Source organism: Quercus suber, unplaced genomic scaffold, assembly GCF_002906115.3.
Source record: "Quercus suber isolate HL8 unplaced genomic scaffold, Cork oak 2.0 scaffold_275, whole genome shotgun sequence".
In the NCBI taxonomy this organism is placed as follows: domain Eukaryota; kingdom Viridiplantae; phylum Streptophyta; class Magnoliopsida; order Fagales; family Fagaceae; genus Quercus; species Quercus suber.
The window spans coordinates 458,901-479,015 of record NW_027069731.1 but is presented as its reverse complement, the minus strand read 5'-3'; the positions used below and the strand labels follow the sequence as shown (position 1 = coordinate 479,015).

Here is a 20,115-nt window from a genome sequence, read left to right as displayed (position 1 = left end):
TTATACATATGGTTGCAAAACTAAATTAATGAGGTGGATTATCACTTAAGAGTGTGCATTGGGTGTATTACCAGAGTATTAGTCATGCTAGGAACTGAGAATTTTCTAAAAGAAAAAGATAAAAACGAAAAAGAAAAACAGAAGACATGGTTATTGTACAGTATCAGTGAATCTGGTGAACCATGTTGAATCTTTCATGTACTAGCAGAAATTTTTCTTCTTCTCAAACAAGATAACAAAGAATTTGAAGCATAATTAGTAGTTGCTCCCTGAAGTGAAGGGGATGTCTATGTTAGTGACAAGCAGGTATTTTAGCATCAATTCTGGTGTTGGATGTAAAAGATTAACAAAACAGAAAAGTATTCAAGTGATTTGAAGAATTTTAATTTGTCCACTATGGGATTTTGGATACCTGTTTTGCAGTATGCTGCCAAAAGAACAATTTGAATAAAAGATATATTATGAGATCATAGGAATGAGAAGGTTTTGTGGGATGCAGGTTGTATTTAAGCAAATTGAAATCATAAACATGTAGTGGCTTTGTTGATGAAATTCTCTTGCATTTCAATAGAGAGATGCTTTTCCAAATTATTTGCCAGTGGCCAATTTCTAGGAGTTAGGCTGCACATATAAGCCTTCTCAGCTCATAAGTGAATGCATCACATTTCCTGCTTTTGATTTCTACCAAAAATGGAACTGCAATCTCTTCATGGATGACTTTTACGTTAAGATTGGTTATTTTTATTGGCAGGCTGAAAGTGGAACTAATGAATAAGAGAAGAAGCAAGAAGTCACTGTTCCAACGGTCACAAGAGCAATGGTAAAATTGATTCGAAGAAGCTTAAAACGACGACGTTTCATTAAAAGATAAACGGCATCGTTTTACTCAAGCTTGTCTTACTCACTTACTCAAGATAGCAGACGACATCGATTTGACGCAGCTCTTCTTCTCAAAACAATCCTGGAATTGCTCTATTCTTCATGACTTTAAGCTCTAGATATTTTCCTTATCAGATTGTAGATATTTTGTTTATCATGAACAGCTGTATTTTTTGTTAGAGTTTGTTAGATAGGAATCTTCTAGAGGTATTTACGAGCTATGTATTGTATAAATAGTGAGTGAGGGTTATGTATTCATTTCAGTGAGCTTGAACAAAATTCAGTTTCAATCTTCAGGGAATTCTTCATCTCTGGTTTTCTCTGTTTCCACCATTGATAAACCTTCAAGCTCTTCTTTTTCTTTCAAAGGCAAGTAAGGATTACAATTCTAGCAAGGCATATGAACAGCTTGCCTAAGTAAAAACAAATAGTACTCTTATATATCTAAAGGGAAAACTGTAATTAAAAGAAAAAAAATTCTTCAGTTCATGCAGAGATCTAATCCCTATTTCAAACTTGGCCAATTTTACTTTTAATATCAATTTTTGGGAGTGGGAGCGGAGTAGAGAATTGAAAGTGGACAAATTTATGGATCCTAATGCCAGGATTTAGAAGTTCTTATTGGTTGTTCCAAGAGTGTCATGTACTAAGAAGATTTGTGAATTTATGAAATGATTTGCAATTTTGTTGAATGTGCGAAAAGTTTTAGTAGCTAATTTGGTTTTATTGGTTGAAAGGTCAGAAAAGAGATAGAGCAATGTTACAAAATTAATTATATATAAAAAAAAAATGTTATGAACTCATACACAACTTGGGCTAGGAGTCTTCAATTTGTGTTTTCAAGGATGGGATTGGGACCTGGTCATTCTCATTATCTGCAAGCACTAGAGTTGAGTAGAGAGGTATGTGAATTTATAGATTGCTTCCTGCCTGCTTTGCCTGGCTTACATGAATGTGAATTTCTGTATCTAAGAATATGAACTACTTAGTTTGCATTCCTTTTATTCAACCAAAACAACAATTATCAAACTCCTTTGCCAATAACAACCTATCCTCCAGTTCTTATAGCATCAATACATACCTTAAGGGTCTGCCATAATGATAACTTCCCAATGACAGGTTAAAACTGCCATACAAGCTCTGTCATCATTCAGTTGCAACACAATTAAACTTCAAGAGGCCTTTCAGAGGCTTCGTTCACTGCTTGGATTTCATCACAAGAAGCATTCCTTTTCAATGATGCAGAAGCATGCTCTTCAAAACTCTCATGAAGCTTTAAATTCTGCAAATTTCCCAGAAGCACTTCATTGGTTTGTGTGAACCTGTGTGATTGAGAAATACGATTAGCTGATCTTATAGAGAATTCTCCTTCATTACTTAAGATGCATACCAGTTTGTTAGGACAGCTTCTTAGTAGCAATGGGGATTTAATAATGTCATTAAATGGCTCTCCATCAAATTAGCTTTTTTTAACTTTTTTAAATTCCATCTGTGGCCATTTGTTTGAAAATCAAGTGAGTAAATTTTGTTTGTTGTCATTCCTAAATCATTTGGATATGCAATAATGTGAATCTGTTTATCTATAACATATGATTGGATGAAATCAAGTGAGTAAATAATTAGTGACGGAACGAACCTCTCAATCCGTCTGAGTTGTTTGGTGACATCAACCATAGTTGGCCTTGTTTGTGGATCTTCCTCTGTACATGTCAAGGCAAGGTCCACCACAGCTTGTAATTGATGCTGTAAAGTAGCACCTCCATCCCCATCTTCAGCCAAGATTGCAGGGTCCACAATCTCGTTTATGCAACTACCTTGAGCACGGTTATGTATGTATGCTACTAAAGTAGAATCTTTATCAATTGTAAATCGGGTTATATTAAGAGAATCCTCTCTAGTTAAAAGTTCTAGAAGAATCCGACCAAATTCATATACATCAGCTTTCTCAGTTACCTTGCCTGTTGCTCTAAACTCAGGGGCGCGTAAACCTCAATGTCGAATGCCGTGAAAAACTTCCACGTTAGCTTCACCTTCGGGAATTGATACAGAACAATAAAAGCCGGACAATTTGGGAACATCATTTTCATCTAAAAAGATACTATGCATTCGTATAGCCATGTGGATGATAGGCCTTGGGAAGGCAGTATGGAGATAAGAAAGAGCATGAGCAATCTACCTTGCAATCTTTAACCTTCTCTCCCACACCATCGGCTAATGTTGTTGTTCAGTAACATGGTAGACATAAATTCGATCAGAAAGGAGACCATTGGCGGCAAATTCAAACACAAAAATGGGAGAAGGAGTGTGGAGACAACAGCCTATGGGCTTTAATACATTGCTGTGAGCACTCATTTGTGCAGAAATCACTAAATCATTGATGGAAAAATCGACAAAAAAAGTATAATCTAAACGCTTAATGAGAACAATTTGTCCTTCAAGAGAACCCTTGTACCAATAAAATCCCAGATGTTGAGCAGGATAATTGTTGGTTGCTTGGCGGAGTTGTTGAGGGGAGAAGGTACGGATGGGAATTGGCTTGGCATTGCGAACAAGAGAACCCTTAATGAGAAAAATTCGTCCTTCAAGAGAACCCTCGTACCAAACAGAGAACTCCATTACCAGCTTTTAAGAAGAAAAGTTGTTGGTTGCTTGGCGGAGCTGTTGAGGGGAGAAGGTACGGATGGGAATGGGCTTGGCATTGCAAGAGGCAATCAGCTTCTCAAGTAACAGGCTTCCATTCTCATAAAACGCTCTCTCTCTTTGCTTTCTTTCCTCTATTCTTTTATTAAAGAAATGATATGGCATGAACCAACTCCAGCGCATAATAGCTTGAATGTGGAACGTCCTTCCTTTGCTCTCTTTTGTTTGTGCTCTAAATCTAAGTCACACTTAGGAATATTGGACCATTTTTTCTTTGTATAAATAGGGGGTCCATGGGATGAGGCGGCTAACAATTTTCTCTCCAAAACTTATATTGTAGGAATATAAAAGTTTTTTTTATTGTAGACTTTTCATGGTTAAAGAACATGACTTGCCAACTAATCAAACTAGAGTTTTTAGTTCCTATAGCAATTTCACAACATCAAGAACAAACCCTAGTGTATACATTGTCAAATTCCATAGTCTCCTGTTACATTAAATGAGTATTTAATTTTTCTCGCAAAGTATTGAATAGTAAAGCTTCTGAGCCATAGTCTCAATTACAACTCTCAATCATGTTGGACTTGGATGACACCTATCAACAACATATCACTATGAGATGCAGAAAAAATTTGGAGTGTACACAACGTTTAGTGTGAATGAGAAGAAATTTCATCCTATTCCAATTGGTTAGGTTAGTAAGGGACCTATTCCATTTTAATGATCTTGGAATTTTGTATACAAGTAATAATCAAGGAAACTTCCACCTAAAATAAGTTGGACCTTTGGCAAGAGAGAAAATTGATGTCTAGACAAATCAAGCTAAGGCCAACCAAAATGGACCATATTCTTAATTTCTTATCTCTATTTGTTCCATGTACAAGACTTACAATCAATGCTTGGCGTATAAAAGTTGAACATTTTATCTAAAGTCCATCCTCTGAAAGCTTGAGAAAAAAATTCATTTAAACGAACACAATATATAAATTATAAAGGAATCAAAGAAAAAATGTCAAAAATAATGAAAATTTAATCTATGCTTAAATTTTTATAAGAATGAACACAATAGCAATATCCTTTAAAAAAAAAAAAAAAAAAAAAATAAAGGAATAATCATCAATATATATATATATATATATATATATAAGCAGAGATCTCATGCAGGAGTGCATGAGATCTTGCTAAGTGACGCTCTAATTTTGCATTTAGCATTTTTTTTTACTGTTACCCAAAAGTTTACATTAACTTATTTTACTGTTATCTCATTAGTCTCTCATTAATTGCCTAAGCTTACATCACACATTTCTCTCTCTTTCATGTCTTTTAGCATACCCACCATTTTAATATTTAAAAAAAAAAAAAAAGCAAAAAAAATAATAATTAAGGACTAATAGTAATAACTAACCAGATAATGTATAGAGAGACACAAAAATGATGTGGATTGTTAAATAAAACACATTATTTCACTACAAAATCAAAATGCATTGTTTCACCATAAAAGACCTGAGACAGACAAAACATTTGAAAGAGAGAGAAAGAGAAATCTAAGGGGCCGTTGTCTCCATCATATTGGCCTCCCACCACCATCAAAACGCTGAAACTCCTACAGGTTTTTTTTTTTTTTCTTTTTAAATTAGGGATTAAATATTATTTAGGTTTGCGTAATTTGGTTGGATAATTTTTGTTTTGGGTATATAAGTAGAGAGAATATTTGGTACGTAATGTAAAACCATATTCTACCATAATTTTAAATCATCTATAAGACACGTGCATACACACTTGCCCACACCATGTTTTAATGTCACACTATCAATGAGTGGAAGACAATGAGAAAGGTTTTTTTTTTTTTTTTTTTTTTAAATACTAAGTATTTTTAACACACACACACCGGGAGAAGGGAGAATGTTTTTTAAAAGAAACTTACAGTGGTGCATATCCAAAATGGCCTAACTCTTGGATACATAACACAGACTTTAAACCTCTTTTACTCACACTCATTTTCCAATGTAGGATTAACTCGCTATTTTTTTCTTTTGAGATTACTAAGCATTTTTAACACACACACACACACGAGGAGAGGAGAGAATTTTTTTTTAAAGAAACTTATAGTGATGTATATCCAAAAGGGCATACTCTTATTTCATAGTATTTAATATGTGAACACAACACAAATTATTTGATTTTCATGGTCATGTTACACTTTTGCATTTATTTTTGGTTTTATGATTTTTTTTTTTAAATCTTACCTTGAGAAGGCTTTAAATATGTAGTGAAACAGCAATTATAAATTGCACACATACATAACCATTATAATTATTCAATTCAAGAAATGAGTAAAAAAAAAAATTTTTTGGAGGAATATTGTAGAATAAAAGTTGTTACAAAATGTCTCTCTCTCAAAGACCTCATGCAAGAGTGCATGAGGTCTTACCAAGTGGCACTCAAATTTTGCATTTAGCCTTTTTTTACCTCTTTCATTAAGCTGCTTTTTTTTTTGGTTACCCAAAAGTTCACATTATCTTATTTTACTATTATCTCATTAATATCTCATTAATTGTCTAAGCTTACACCACACCTTTCACTATTCTTAATGTCTTTTAGCATACCCACAGTTTTAATTTTTTTTTTTTTTTTTTAAGCAAGGACTAATAGTAATAACTAACAAGATAAGACTCTAGAGAGAGACAGGGAGACACAAAAATTTTGTAGATTGTTAAATAAAAGACACTATTTCACTATATATTACCAAAATAAATACTTGAGATTAACAAAACATTTGAAAGAGAGAGAAGGAGGAATCTGAAGGGTCACCACCTCCGTTATATTAGCCTCCCACCACCATCAAGACACTGAAACCCCTACAGGTAATCGTTTTTTCTTTTTAAATTAGGGGCTTAAATATGATTTAGGTTTAGGTAATTTTGTTAGTTAGTTTTTGTTTTTGGTATATAAGTAGAGAGAATATTTGGTGCGTAATGTAAAGTCATATTCTACCATGGTTTAATTTTAAATCATCTATAAGATACATGCATATACATTTACCCACACTATGTCTTAATGTCACACTATTGATGAGTGGAAAACAATCAGAGAGTTGAGTATACTTTTATTTCATAGTATGAAATATATGAACAGAACACAAATTAGTTGATTTTCATGGTCCCGTTACTCTTTAGCATTTATTTTTAGTTTCATGATTCTAAAAAATAATAATCTTACCTTAAGAAGGCTACAAATATGCAGTGAAGCTATTAAACCAATTTTTAATACCTCATAATATATATGTTTATTTGCTCTAATTTAATTTATTTTTTTCTTTATAATTTATGTACAACATTATTCAAAACTGTTTTACATAAAACATCACAAAATTATCCGTGCATCGCATGGGCAATTTACGGGTTATTATTAAAAACAATACCACCACATAGGCACACACCACACGTTTTCCTTTTTTTTTCTCCGCCCCCTTCCTTTTTTGTTTCCAGCCAATTCTTCCTCTTCAGCCTCTATACCATTGTATTGATTGTAAAAAAATTTCTATCTAAAATAATTTCAGAGCATCTAAGACCATTTGCCCAAAGCCTTTCGCATCGATCTGGAATTCTTGGAGCTCTAGTTTCATAAGTTGTCCTAGTTCCAACGGTAGATTGAGAAGGTTTTCATAGATGTGGAGGTGTGTGCTAATGGTTCGACTTACTAGTCTCTGTGCATGTGACCAAATTTGGTCTGATTGTCTTCTTTGTAATTTTTTTTTTCTTTGTTCAGATTTTTAGCTTTGTTGTTCTAATTTAATTGGTTTTATGAGAACAAAATTGTGGTGTGTTTTGATTGAGAAGAGGAGGAGAGAGATCTTTGCCTTCAAAAAAATTTCTGGGATAAAAAATCCTTTGATTCTGATCTCAAATACCACTGGATTTGGGTCGGGTGTCACGGGTTTTGAAACGTAAAACTGGCAACCGACCTGCGTGGGGTTGGGTTAGAGAGTTCGGACTCGCGTCCAACTGCTGGAGACTTGATCGGGTGGTGGCGGGTCAAGCTCGGGCAGGTGGTCGGGTGGGTTGGACAGCCCTAGTTATTATCATCATTTTTTTTTCAAGATCCAACAATGATCCAAACTTAAAGTGGAAGGAGCCCAAAATAAGAGAAGGGCCAAACACCAACTGCAGCAAATACAACCCAAATAACAAAAATGCTACTGAAAGAATCTTTCGCAGCAAAAGCAAATCTCAAAGGCCTAGTTGAAAATTTATTGTCAAAATACATAACCTTTTATAAATTCAGTCTCCAAAGATAACCCTGTGTGCCAAGTTCAAAAAGCTCTCAAATATTCCATTCATTGGGGATTTCACTTCTCAAACTGAGACTTATGACAATGTGGCTCCAGCCAATCCCTGGTAGAGCCCTTTGCCACCATTCACAAGTTCTCTAAGACTTTTTAACTTATTCTCCCGACCTGTCCCACTGGTCCTCTCATCTGCTTCCTTCAATTTTTTCTTGAAATGCTACTTATGACCAATAGAATTTGGCTCTTGCTGCTTTGACTGTGAAGGCGGTGCTCCGTGTGGACCTAGGTAGATATTCTCTTCTTTTTTGGCCTGCAAAAGTGAAAAAAACACAGATTTTAAAATACAGACTTAAATACATAATCTATAGACAATATTTTTTTTTTCCTTTTCTTTGGTAATGAATAGTGTAGGATGACCTTTGGAGACGGAGGTTTTGAGGCTTCTACTTCTGAAACATCAGTTTTACTCCGATCTAAGTCTCCTATTTCCAAGCTTGGAATCACGAATCCATCAGTGCCTGATGCATATAAAGGCCATAGATTAATGTCAGCATAATAAGAGACACCTTAAAAATTTTAGAGATGTTAAAGTTGATGACACCCACACAGACCCATTTTTTAAAAAAATTGATCAATCACAAAAATAGGTCACTGAAAAGTGAAAGAACATATTCATCATGATCACAATTACCATCACATCTACTCACTATTACACTAACATATAAGGTTAAACTACCAAATCAATCTGTGAATACAAACTACAAGGGATATTATAACAAGATGAAAACACTCTTTGTTGGGAATATTACACAAAGTAATAATGGAAGAACAAGATTAACAGAAAAGACAAAAGGAAAGTAGATAACTTTGAGGCACTATGTTGTTTTCCTTAGACAATACTTGCCCCCCACACTTTTGTTAATAAAGGGTTATCGCAAATTTGTCTCCAGGATACAACCAAGATGTTGGGTTCTACATATAGCAATTCTGGAGGATGACCACAGGATTTCTTGTGTTTCTCTCTAACTTTTGATTTTGTGAAATTAGTTTTTTCAAGAGAACATAAGTCTCTATTTATACCCATAGGGTTATGTTTCATGAAAAAGCATGTATGGAGAGTTAGTTGTTTCATGAAACCTCGTTATGTTTCATGAAAAGACACGTATAGAGAGTTAGTTACTTTTTCATAAAACGGTTAACAAAGATTGAAATCTCGTTATGTTTCATGAAAAGGCATGTGTGGAGAGTTAGTTACTTTTTCATAAAGCGGTTAACAAAGATTGAAACCTCTTCAATCTTTCTCAATAGTCACCAGAATATTTTAAAAAATTTCAGAAAATTCTAGAAAATTCAGATTTCAAAATTTCACTTAGAAAATTCCAGAACTTGAATTTTCACTTTATGAAACTATATTCTCCAAACTCAACCATCATTATTACAACCTATCCTTGTATATACCTATATATACAACAATCCCCCACTAGGTTGTAATAATATATGTCTCACTTGATTGATATCCTATCATGCATAATGGAAGGTGTCTTTCAACTTAAACCTCCCTTTAGTGTAATTGCTTAAGAAATCAACAGAGTTAATGGTGGATTGGTGCTTAAATCAAAACTCTTATGTGTTGAAATCGGAAACAACACACATATGAGAACATCCACAACACATTTAGAAATCTACTGTTGTTAGCACTATTATGGCCTTGTGCTCTTCCCGGTTTAGTGAACATCTACAAGAGAAAACCCTTTTACTCTTGCTAGAAGCGACACCACTCTATGTTCACAAATGTGAAGTTCCTTCTTATGTCCCTGTTACACAGGCATTTATTCTTTATGAACTTCATTAAGAGTGTAAAACTCATTCTCAATTACATTGTAACAGTCTGCACTAATCCGTCCTGAATAAGACACAAAATTAGTGCTCTTACTAACCACGTATCAATAGCTTGTTGTTACCCTTTAAACCTCTTTAGATTAAATCAATTCGAGGTTAGGTTCCCACTATTGGTGATTCTTTTAAAAGAAGGGTTTTAGTCCCATTCCAATGGATGCTACCCCAACCATATCTCGAGACACTGCTTTGTTTAAAGGGTCTGCCAAATTATTATTTGACTTTACATAAACAATTGAAATGGTACCAGATTCGATTAATTGTCTTATGTAATCATGTCTTAGACCTATATGTCTAGACTTACCATTATACATTTTACTGTATGCTCTGCCTAAGGTGGCTTCACTATTGCAATACACCGAAATGACTGGTATTGGTTGTGGCCACAACTCTATGTCTAACAACATATTTCTTAGTCATTCTCTTCCTTGCCTGCTGCCGCCAAGGCTATAAATTCTGATTCCATGGTGGAGTGAGAAATACACGTTTGTTTCTTTGATGCCCAAGAGATGGCACCCCCACCAAGAGTGAATATCCAACTAGCATCTGAATAACCTTCCAAACAGTTGGAAATTTAGAATAAAAGAGTCCCAAACTTATGGTTTTCTTTAAATAACCAAGAACTCTACCAATTGCTTTCTAGTGATCCACACTTGGATTACTTGTAAATCTAGAAAGTTTGCCCACTAAAAATGATATGTCTGATCTTGTACAATGCATAGCATACATCATGCTACAAATAGCACTAGCATACTCAAGTTGTGCTATTGCTCTTCCAGTGTTTTCACCCAACTTTATGCTCCAATCAAAAGGTGTATTTGCTTCCTTTATATTAAGATGTTCAAATCTTTGAAGTACTTTCTCAACATAATGAGATTGACATAGTGCAAAACTCTCACTATGTCACCTGATGATTCCCATAATATTTACTATACTTCAGTTGGTAACAGGATAAATGAGATTTTAACAATTAAGAAATATCAAACTCAACTACAAATTAGAGCAATTCAAAGATTACAAAGACTCCAAATTTATCAAGTGCCACATGAAAGGCATTATGTTCTATGCTGAATCCTCTACTCATAACATTCTCTACTGAAAAATTACTCATATTCTTACTATGTCTTCTAAAAGATGGAAAGACAGAGACTGCATAGCCATATCAACAAAAAAAGAAAAGAAAATGGGAAACAACATATACATATATAGTAAATAATGTATAATTCATTTAATTGCTTAGGAAAAAGTGAAAGCAAAAAAGCACAGGAATGGATGAAACAAATTGTCTTTGTGAAAAGATTAGCTCGTCAATGATTAATCACATAATAATCATCATGTGTGACCCCAAGACACAACAAACAAATTCAGAAAAATACATTAGAATTATGAACATTATAAACTTCAAAGGACCAAGCTCATACACATGGAGTTCCAATCATCCTAATGTAAGATGTATGTGCAAACAAAGCTTAAAGCTCACTAAGTCTAATTTATGGTCAACCTACTAAACCCACTAAATGAACTACAGGACATGAGTTAGTAAAAATATGTGGAAATGGCCCATTGAAACAATAACAAACTCTTCCTGGGACATAACAGCCTCCACTTTGACAGGAAACTCAAGCATAATTGCATTGCAAAAAACCATATATTAACAGATGATCTGACATTTATGTGTAATATAGTGCCAACTATAGCTCAGCGCATGCATGTAAGCAAGAAACATTGCTTTTATGATGTTTCCCTCACACTGACAACTTAATCCTCAGCTAACTATATTCACCCATGTTCATTAGAATGGAAACTCATTTAACAGTATTATATTTATTCCCATCAAATAAACATAATAACATCAGGAATGAAAGATATCAAATCAGTAGGCCACATATTCTCAATTTCTTTTTCGTGACAACAAATAAACAACTTTTTAGGCATATACTCATTCCCTTCATAAATTTTAGGTAATATATAACTTCTGATTTCAGGTCCCTATTTCTTTCCCAGGTTCCATGATTTAGCTATATCAATAAAAGAAATTATTTTATTGGCCAAGTAAAAGACATTTTTGACGCATTAGAGATGGTCATCTTTCTAATACAACAATTTAATCTCCTTAACTCTAATTTCTGAAGAAAACCACTTAAAGTATTTCAGCTTCTCTACATTTCTTTTCAGAACAAAACTTTTCTGCAATTTGAAATTAAAATCATAATTTTATTATAGGGACTGATAACACTAATTTGATATATTGAAACGTCATGTACTAAAAATGCTTATTATGTAAGTTTTAGAGACCAACAGTGTTCAAGGCCAACTTCCATAGAGTAATCATCTCTTTAATAAAATTATGATTTTAAGCATTTACTTACAGTGACTTTAGTAAAAATTCATTAATATACACTCCATTTTCAATAGGACAACGAACCAAATTGAGGTTAACCCACGTTGCAATCTCCCTTCATTTTTGTTCTTTTGAGAGTTGTATCTGAGCTAGTACATTGTTGTTGCTCTTTGATAGATTTAATTTGTTGAAAAATAACAGTTTTGAATGACTTCTTTTGTGGACTGAAAACTAAGATATTGGTGAAAATGATAATATTTGACCATGTACAACTGAGTTCATAACTGTCGTGTATATCAATATGTTACTATCCGGCTGTCATCAAGCTAATGTTTTTACATATGGAGGTGGATTACACTCTCATACATATGGATGCAAAACTAAATTAGTGAGGTAGATTATCACTTAAGAGTGTGCATTGGGTGTATTACCAGAGTATTAGTCATGCTAGGAACTGAGAATTTTCTAAAAGAAAAAGATAAAAACGAAAAATAAAAACAGAGGACATGGTTATTGTATCAGCGAATCTAGTGAACCATGTTGAATCTTTCATGTACTAGCAGAAAATTTTCTTCTTCTCAAACAAGATAACAAAGAATTTGAAGCATAATTAGTGTTGCTCCCTGAAGTGAAGGGGATGTCTATGTTAGCATCAATTCTGGCGTTGGATGTAAAAGATTAACAAAACAGAAAAGTATTCAAGCGATTTGAAGTATTCAAGCAATAACAGAAATTTAAAACTATGGGATTCTGGATACCTGTTTTGCAGTATGCTGCCAAAAGAACCATTTGAATAAAAGACGTATTATGAGATCATAGGAATGAGAAGGTCTTGTGGGATGCAGCTTGAATTTAAGCAAGTTGAAATCATAAACAAGTAGTGGCTTTGTTGATGAAATTCTTTTGCATTTCAATAGAGGGATGCTTTTCCAAATTATTTGCCAGTGGCCAGTTTCTAGGAGTTAGGCTGCACATACAAGCCTTCTCAGCTCATAAGTGAATGCATCACATTTCCTGCTTTTGATTTCTACCAAAAATGGAACTGCAATCTCTTCATGGATGACTTTTACGTTAAGATTGGTTATTTTTATTGGCAGGCTGAAAGTGGAACTAATGAACAAGAGAAGAAGCAAGAGCAACGGTAAAATTGATTCAAAGAAGCTTAAAACGACGACGTTTCATTAAAAGATAAACGGCATCGTTTCACTGAAGCGTGTCTTACTCACTTACTCAAGATCGCAGACGACATCGTTTTGACGCAGCTCTTCTTCTCAAAACAATTCTGGAATTGCTCTGTTCTTCATGACTTAAGCTCCAGATATTTTCCTTATCAGATTGTAGATATTTTGTTTATCATGTACAGCTGTATTTTCTGTTAGAGTTTGTTAGATAGGAATCTTCTAGAGGTAGTTACGACCTATGTATTGTATAAATAGTGAGCTTGAATAAAATTCAGTTTCAATCTTCAGAGAATTCTTCATCTCTGGTTTTCTCTGTTTCCACCATTGATAAACCTTCAAGCTCTTCTTTTTCTTTCACAGGCAAGTAAGGATTACAATTCTAACAAGGCATATGAACAGCTTGCCTAAGTAAAAACAAATAGCACTCTCATATATCTATAGGGAAAACTATAATTTATAAAAATAAAAAAAATAAAAAAACTTCAGTTCATGCTTAGATATCTGAGCCCTATTTCAAACTTGGCCAATTTTACTTTTAATATCAATTTATGGGAGTGGGAGCAGAGTAGAGAATTGAAAGTGGACTCTGAACTTTATGGATCTTAATGCCAGGAATTTAGAAGTTCTTATTGGTCGTTCCAAGAGTGTCATGCACTAAGAAGATTTGTGAATTTATGAAATGCTTTGCAATTTTGTTGAATGTGCGAAAAGTTTTAGTAGCTAATTTGGTTTTATTGGTTGAAAGGTCAGAAGAGAGATAGAACAATGTTACAAACTTAATTAAAAAAAAAAAAATGTTATGAACTCATACACAGACTTGGGCAAGGAGTCTTGAATTTGTGTTTTTCAAGGATGGGACCTGGTCATTCTCATTACCTGCAAGCACTAGAGTTGAGTAGAGAGGTACGTGAATTTATAGATTGCTTCCTGCCTGCTTTGCCTGGCTTACATGAATGTGAATTTCTGTATCTAAATCATGTTTTCACATGCTGAGATAATCATGCATAAAGAATGCTGAGACTTGGCAGCACAAAACCACAATTGCATCTTGGAAACATACTTTTCCTTTTGACTGTGGTTAGCTTTTTCTTATGGTCTTCAGATTGCGAAACTTTTGAATTGCACTTCATGGAGTGGGGTTGGTCCTGGACTAATGCATGCTGCTACAAAAGGTGCTTTACAAGTGGGAAAACCAGCGGGTGGATTAAAGATAGGTAAAGAAGCTGGTGAAGGGACAGCCTCAAATTTTCATCTGTGTCTACCTTCAGAAACTTATCTTACTTGCAGATAATCTATTGTTGTCACCTGATGCTTCTCAGTTGCATGAATTGCTTTTCAGTAGTACCGGTTTGGAAATGGATGCTTTGATGTCTCTTTGGAGTGGGAAAAATTCTTGTGAAATCCTGGTTCATGATTTGTAGTTTTTCATATTTCACCTTGGAATCAGTTGACTGAATCTAATTACAAATGAAGAAATTGTCTTTTACAGTTAATTTTGTGATCCAGTAAAAATGAGTTCTCACCTATAGCTTTCTTTAATTAGTGAGCAGCAATAAATTGCCATGGTCTGGTACCTTATGCTGCTTTTTGATTGGTTATGTTTTGCTGGTACTTTGGAACCAAGAAATGGTTAAGATTTTATTTTATTTATTTTTAAATGAACCATGAACAATATGGTTATTGGATAAAATAGAACACGGCAAAAAGAATAACTGGTATACTAATCTTTAAGATTTTTGGCCCAAGGCCTTGGCTTCAAAATTCAAAGCACTACTACAATGGTGCCTGTGTGAACCACAGGCGCTATTGTTGCTGCTGCTGCCACTATTGCTATCACCATTGTGGTGCTCTCTTACTTGTGCAAAGTTCCCTCAGTAGGTGCCTTCTGAATTTTTGAGGATAACAATGTAATGGTGCAGTAACACTTGAGCAGGATTAAGTACTTCTCTGTTTGTTAAATATTAACTATTTGATTTCATTCTTTTTGTGACAACAATACTCTCATCCAAAGGAAATGAGTTAACTGCAATTATAACAGCTTGAAGATCAATTGTGGGGTAATAAGTTAATAGATTTTGACCCAAATTCAAATGAATTAAGATTATTTTTTAAAGAGAAAAAGGTTCGCCAACTACTTCGAGTAATTATTTCATTTTATTGTAAATAAGACTCATACCCTTTTTTTGGCTCGACAAAAGAAAATATTTACAAACCAACAAAACAGTAGAACTTTTAAATCCGTATGCCCTTATAACCTTCCACTTCAGTTTCACCCTCAGGGATTGATACAGAATAAAAAAAGTCGAACAATTTGGGAACATCATGTTCATCTAATAAGATACGGTGCATATCTATAGTCATGTGGATGACAGGTCTATCGAAGGCATTATGGAGATAGGAAAGTGCATGAGCAATCTGCCTTGCAATCTTTCACCTTCTCTCCCACACCATCGGCTGATGTTGTAGTTCAGTAACACGTTTGACATAAATTCGATATGCAAGGATGCCAATGGCAGCAAATTCGTACACTAAGATAGGACATGGAGTCTCGAGACAACACCCAATGGGCTTTAATACATTACTGTGAGCACACATCTTTGCAGAGATCACTATATCATTGACGGCACAGTTTGTCCAAACTTCAGTTAATCGCATAACAAGAACAGATCGTCCTTCAATAGAACCCTTGTACCAATACATTCCCAGATGTTCAGAATAATTGTTGGTTGCTTGGCGGAGTTGTTGAGATAAGAAGGTACGAATGGGAATAGGCTTTCTATTGCAAGAAGCAATCATCTTCTCAAGTAAATTGCTTCCACTCTCAACAAAATTTCTATCTTTTTGCTTTCTTTTAAAGAAATGATCTTTCAACCAACTCCTCATAGTCTGAATGTGGAAACTTGCTCTCTCCCTTTTGTGCCTACTTGCTCTGCTCTTCTCACTGCTCAATGGCCATTTAGTAGTGAGGGAAGTAAGTTCAGGGAGGTTTCACCGAAAGCAAGTGGAGCTTTCCACAATAGCCAATCAACACAACCTGTGAGACTTGTCTCACAGGGGCGGCTGCACATGTATTTCAGGCCTGGTTCAAAATGAACCCGCTGCGGCTGCCTTGAAAAGAAAAGAAAATGTATATTTATAAAATATTTTTTATACTAATTTAATTTAAAATATCTTTATAATATTAATATCAATGGCAAATAGATAATGACAATAATATAAAAATAAAAATGTTAAATAAACTTAACAAAATAGAATGATCAATTTCCTCAAAAAAAAAAAAAGAAAAAAAAAAAGAATGATCAAGCCTACATTGACAATAAATAATAATAATAGATAATAACCTATCGTGAAAGATTTCAAAATATGAAAATTACAAAATAAATTGTAAAACTTTATGTATTTGACTTTTTTTTTTTTGTCAATAACTCAATATATTCAAGTTTTATTTTTATTAAATTTTATTTAATTTAAATTTCTTAATAACACAGGTAGTTATGATATTCTTACTTGTATCACACTTCTTAGAGCATTCACATTAAATATACTAAAACTACTTTAAAACTATTTAATCTATTTTAGCACCTTCCATCATTAAAATTATATTACACCGGTGGTTCTATATTTTAAAATAAAAATAATTAATTAATTTATATTCAGCTACAGTAATTAATTTGCCTGTTGCGAGGTTCTGGGAGGCACGCTGCACATACAAGCCTTCTCAGCTCATAAGTGAATGCATAACATTACCTGCTTTTGATTTCCACCAAAACAAATGGTCTTCATGCATGAATGACTTTTATGTTAAGATTAGTTAAATATATTGGCAGGCAAGTAAGGATTGCGATTCTACAAAGGAAAATGAACAGTTTGAATAAGTAGAAACAAATAGCCTAAAAGGAACAACTATAAGTTTGTTTTTAAATTTTAATTATTCTTCAGTTCATGCCTGGGTATCTGAGTCCTAAAAGGAACAAATAGCCTAAAAGGAACAACTATAAATTTGTAATTACTTTCTTGTCAAACTTATCCAGTTGTTGAAAAAAAAAAAAAAAAGTATCCAATTGTACTTTTAATATCAATTTTTGGGAGTGGGGTCGGAGTAGAGAATCGAAAGTGGGCTATGAAATTTATGGATCTTAATGCCAAGATTTAGAAATTCTTATGGGTTGTTCTAACTTCCAAGAGTGTCACACACTAAAGGTCTGTTTGGGATTTGTTTAATTTACTGAAATTAAAAACTTTTTGCTAAAAGTACTATAAATAAAAGTAAAAATTAGCTGAAATAGTAAAATGAACCTCATGAATAATACCAAAAAGTGCAGTAAGATCTATGAATAATAGCAAAAATAAAATGAATAGTAAAATAAGTTAGCAAAAATAATCTTTGCCAAGTGGACACTAAGAAATTTTGTGAATTTATGAAATGCTTTGCAATTTTGTTGAATGTGCAATAAGGTTTAGTAGGGAGTTTGGTTTTATTGTTTGACAGGAAAGAAAAGAGATAGAAAAATGTGATGAACTCTTACACTAACTTGGGCGTGGAGTCATGTACTTGCGTTCTTAAGGGATGTGACTTGGTCTTTGTCGTTATTTGCTAGCACTAGAGCTAAGAAGAGAGGCAATTGACTTTATGTATGGCTTCCTACCTGCTTTGCCTTTCATACATGCATGTAAATTTTTGAATGCCACATGCATAAAGAATGCTAAAACTAGGAAACACAGAACCCTGCTGCACATGATGAAGCGGAATCTAAACGCCTGAGTGAGTTTCTTAAAGGAATCAATGGAACCTACACACAGACCATCAAATCACCTCATCGCCACAGGCCCCAAGCTGAATGGGAATACCTTGCACATTAAGGCCTCGTTCTTAGAGTGCACAGCCATTCTCTGATTGAAATGGCTAACATGCTCCATAGGGTCTATTCAGCCATTGTACATGGTGAATGTGGGCTGAGTGAACTGCCAAGGAAGTCTTCCTCCCTCAATCTACACACAGACCATCGAATCACCTCATCGCCACAGGCCCCAAGCTGAATGGGAATACCTTGCACATTAAGGCCTCGTTCTTAGGGTGCACAACCATTCTCTGATTGAAATGACAAACATGCTCCATAGGGTCTATTCAGCCATTGTACATGGTGAACGTGAGCTGAGTCAACTGCCAAGGAAGTCTTCCTCCTTCAATCTTGTGTGTGAAAGGCGATCTGAAAATTTGGTTGAGTGCTCTACTCATAGCATCATTTCCCAGTCCTCTCGAAGATGAATTTCTGTTTTTTCGCTCATAATGGTAGTCTTCATCATACGAGAAAGACTCACTAGGAGGAGTCCTTGATCTGCGCCTGTAACTATCTTCCTCTTCACCGTCAGAAGAGAAGTCAAAAATGGAAGGAGCTCTCCTCCGCTGTTCATGGCGTAAGCTTCTCTTCAAGTGATCAATCTCCAACTACATGGCTTTAGCATTTTTCTCTTGAGAGAGGTGGCTACCACCCCTAGAATGACTCCTACTTGTACGGGTAGTGTGCACGCTCCCCTCTCAGTTTCTCCTTTGCTCAAGATCATGGAAGTGATCTCGACGTTGAGATTCCATGGATTCTACCTGGTTTGAATCTTAACTTACCATCATTGAACGTTAGACTCATTATAACACCAATAATTCCCACAGACAGCGCCAATTTTAGGGACTAGATTTGAGTTCCTAGCCCAAAGGTTAATGGATTCAAGCACAAAAAGCCTAAAATAATGAATTTATAGGAAGTGAGTTAGAAAAACTGGGCTAAAATGAATTGGACAACAAGTAAAGTGGATTTAGATGACAAGAATAGAAAGCCAGAATGATTTAAACTGAAGAAAATTGTCATCAGAAAAGTCCAAGGAGATTGGTTCTTATACATTTATCTCAAGTTTGATTACAAAGTCAGTTCTTGATGCTACAATGTTTTCTCTTCATTTCTCGATCCCCTTTTTCTCACTGCCCTTTTCTTCCTTTATACTACCTTCCTCTTTCATCTCTACCATTCGCGTGCAGTACAGATGGTTGGTGTTGATACTTGTCTCATCAGCACCTTCTTGAAGTCTTGGTGTAGTAGTTGTAAGGTTGAAAACCATTGTTCAGATATCACTTTCACATTAATGTGACCAGAGAGTTAGCTGCAGAGCATTTAATGCGATGGTAGCAGCTTTCTCCTTGGATACTTTAGGATTCCACTTTGTCCTATATTTCTACAATGCTTATTTGTACCAATAGAACTCCCTGGATAGCAAACCACCTATTCGGACCTCGGCTCTAGTTAGCCGAGGTGACATTGGTCCTTGGCTTACCCTTTTGTGCCATTATGACCAAAATTGACATCTTCATCCACTAACATGGACTCCCTTGATAATGTTTACTCCTCCTTGAACAACCACTAATTCTCGATTTGGGCTTCAAGCCCAACATAAATATAAATAAGGAGCTCCTGGGCCTAATAGCCCTACAGTACCGTTTTAGGGGGGGGGAAAAATTATGAATTATTTTTATGAAGTAGAATGAACGAGTTAAGAATTTGAATGATTAGGGTTTCTTTTAATGGGTTTTTTAATATAAATATTTTGTTTATTTATTGTTATTTGGCCTAATCTTGTTGTTTGGGTTGATTTTTATTGTTGTTATTTGGGTTTCTTTTTTTTTCTTCTTTTTTTTTATAGGTTTAAGGGGTTAAGGATTGCATTGGGAGGAGGGGGTAAGATTATTTTTAAAGTAATGCTATGGACAAAACAAAAAGCCACAATAATTTCACAACATTTCAAAATTAGTACGCCACATCATTTTCAAGAATAGGTATTGAGAAATCTATGTGCATTATTTTCAGACAATGTTGTCATGCTAATTTGCTACTTTTAAAATATTT

The 20,115-nt window shown here is 34.5% G+C and overlaps 2 protein-coding genes and 1 pseudogene across 2 annotated transcripts; all 3 read right to left on the bottom strand.

The window, feature by feature from the left end:
- Positions 1-1,848: 1,848 nt before the first annotated feature.
- LOC112007094 (probable serine/threonine-protein kinase PBL18) lies at positions 1,849-2,868 on the bottom strand (the record flags this gene model as incomplete). The annotated part of the gene is made up of 2 exons (XM_024039401.2): positions 1,849-2,201; positions 2,516-2,868. Coding segments are annotated over 2 exons (510 nt in total), but the record flags the coding sequence as incomplete, so codon positions are not given.
- On the bottom strand, positions 2,859-3,755 carry LOC136070981 (serine/threonine-protein kinase ZRK1-like; annotated as a pseudogene).
- Positions 3,756-15,655: 11,900 nt separating this feature from the next.
- LOC112007095 (serine/threonine-protein kinase ZRK3-like) lies at positions 15,656-16,108 on the bottom strand. The gene has a single exon (XM_024039402.1). It carries the CDS (start codon positions 16,106-16,108, stop codon positions 15,656-15,658), a length of 453 nt encoding a protein of 150 aa, XP_023895170.1.
- Positions 16,109-20,115: the final 4,007 nt, after the last annotated feature.

Bases quoted from the DNA above. Each gene is read 5' to 3' on its own strand.
- LOC112007095 (XM_024039402.1), bottom strand. From the start codon at position 16,108: ATGAGGAGTTGGTTGAAAGATCATTTCTTTAAAAGAAAGCAAAAAGAT.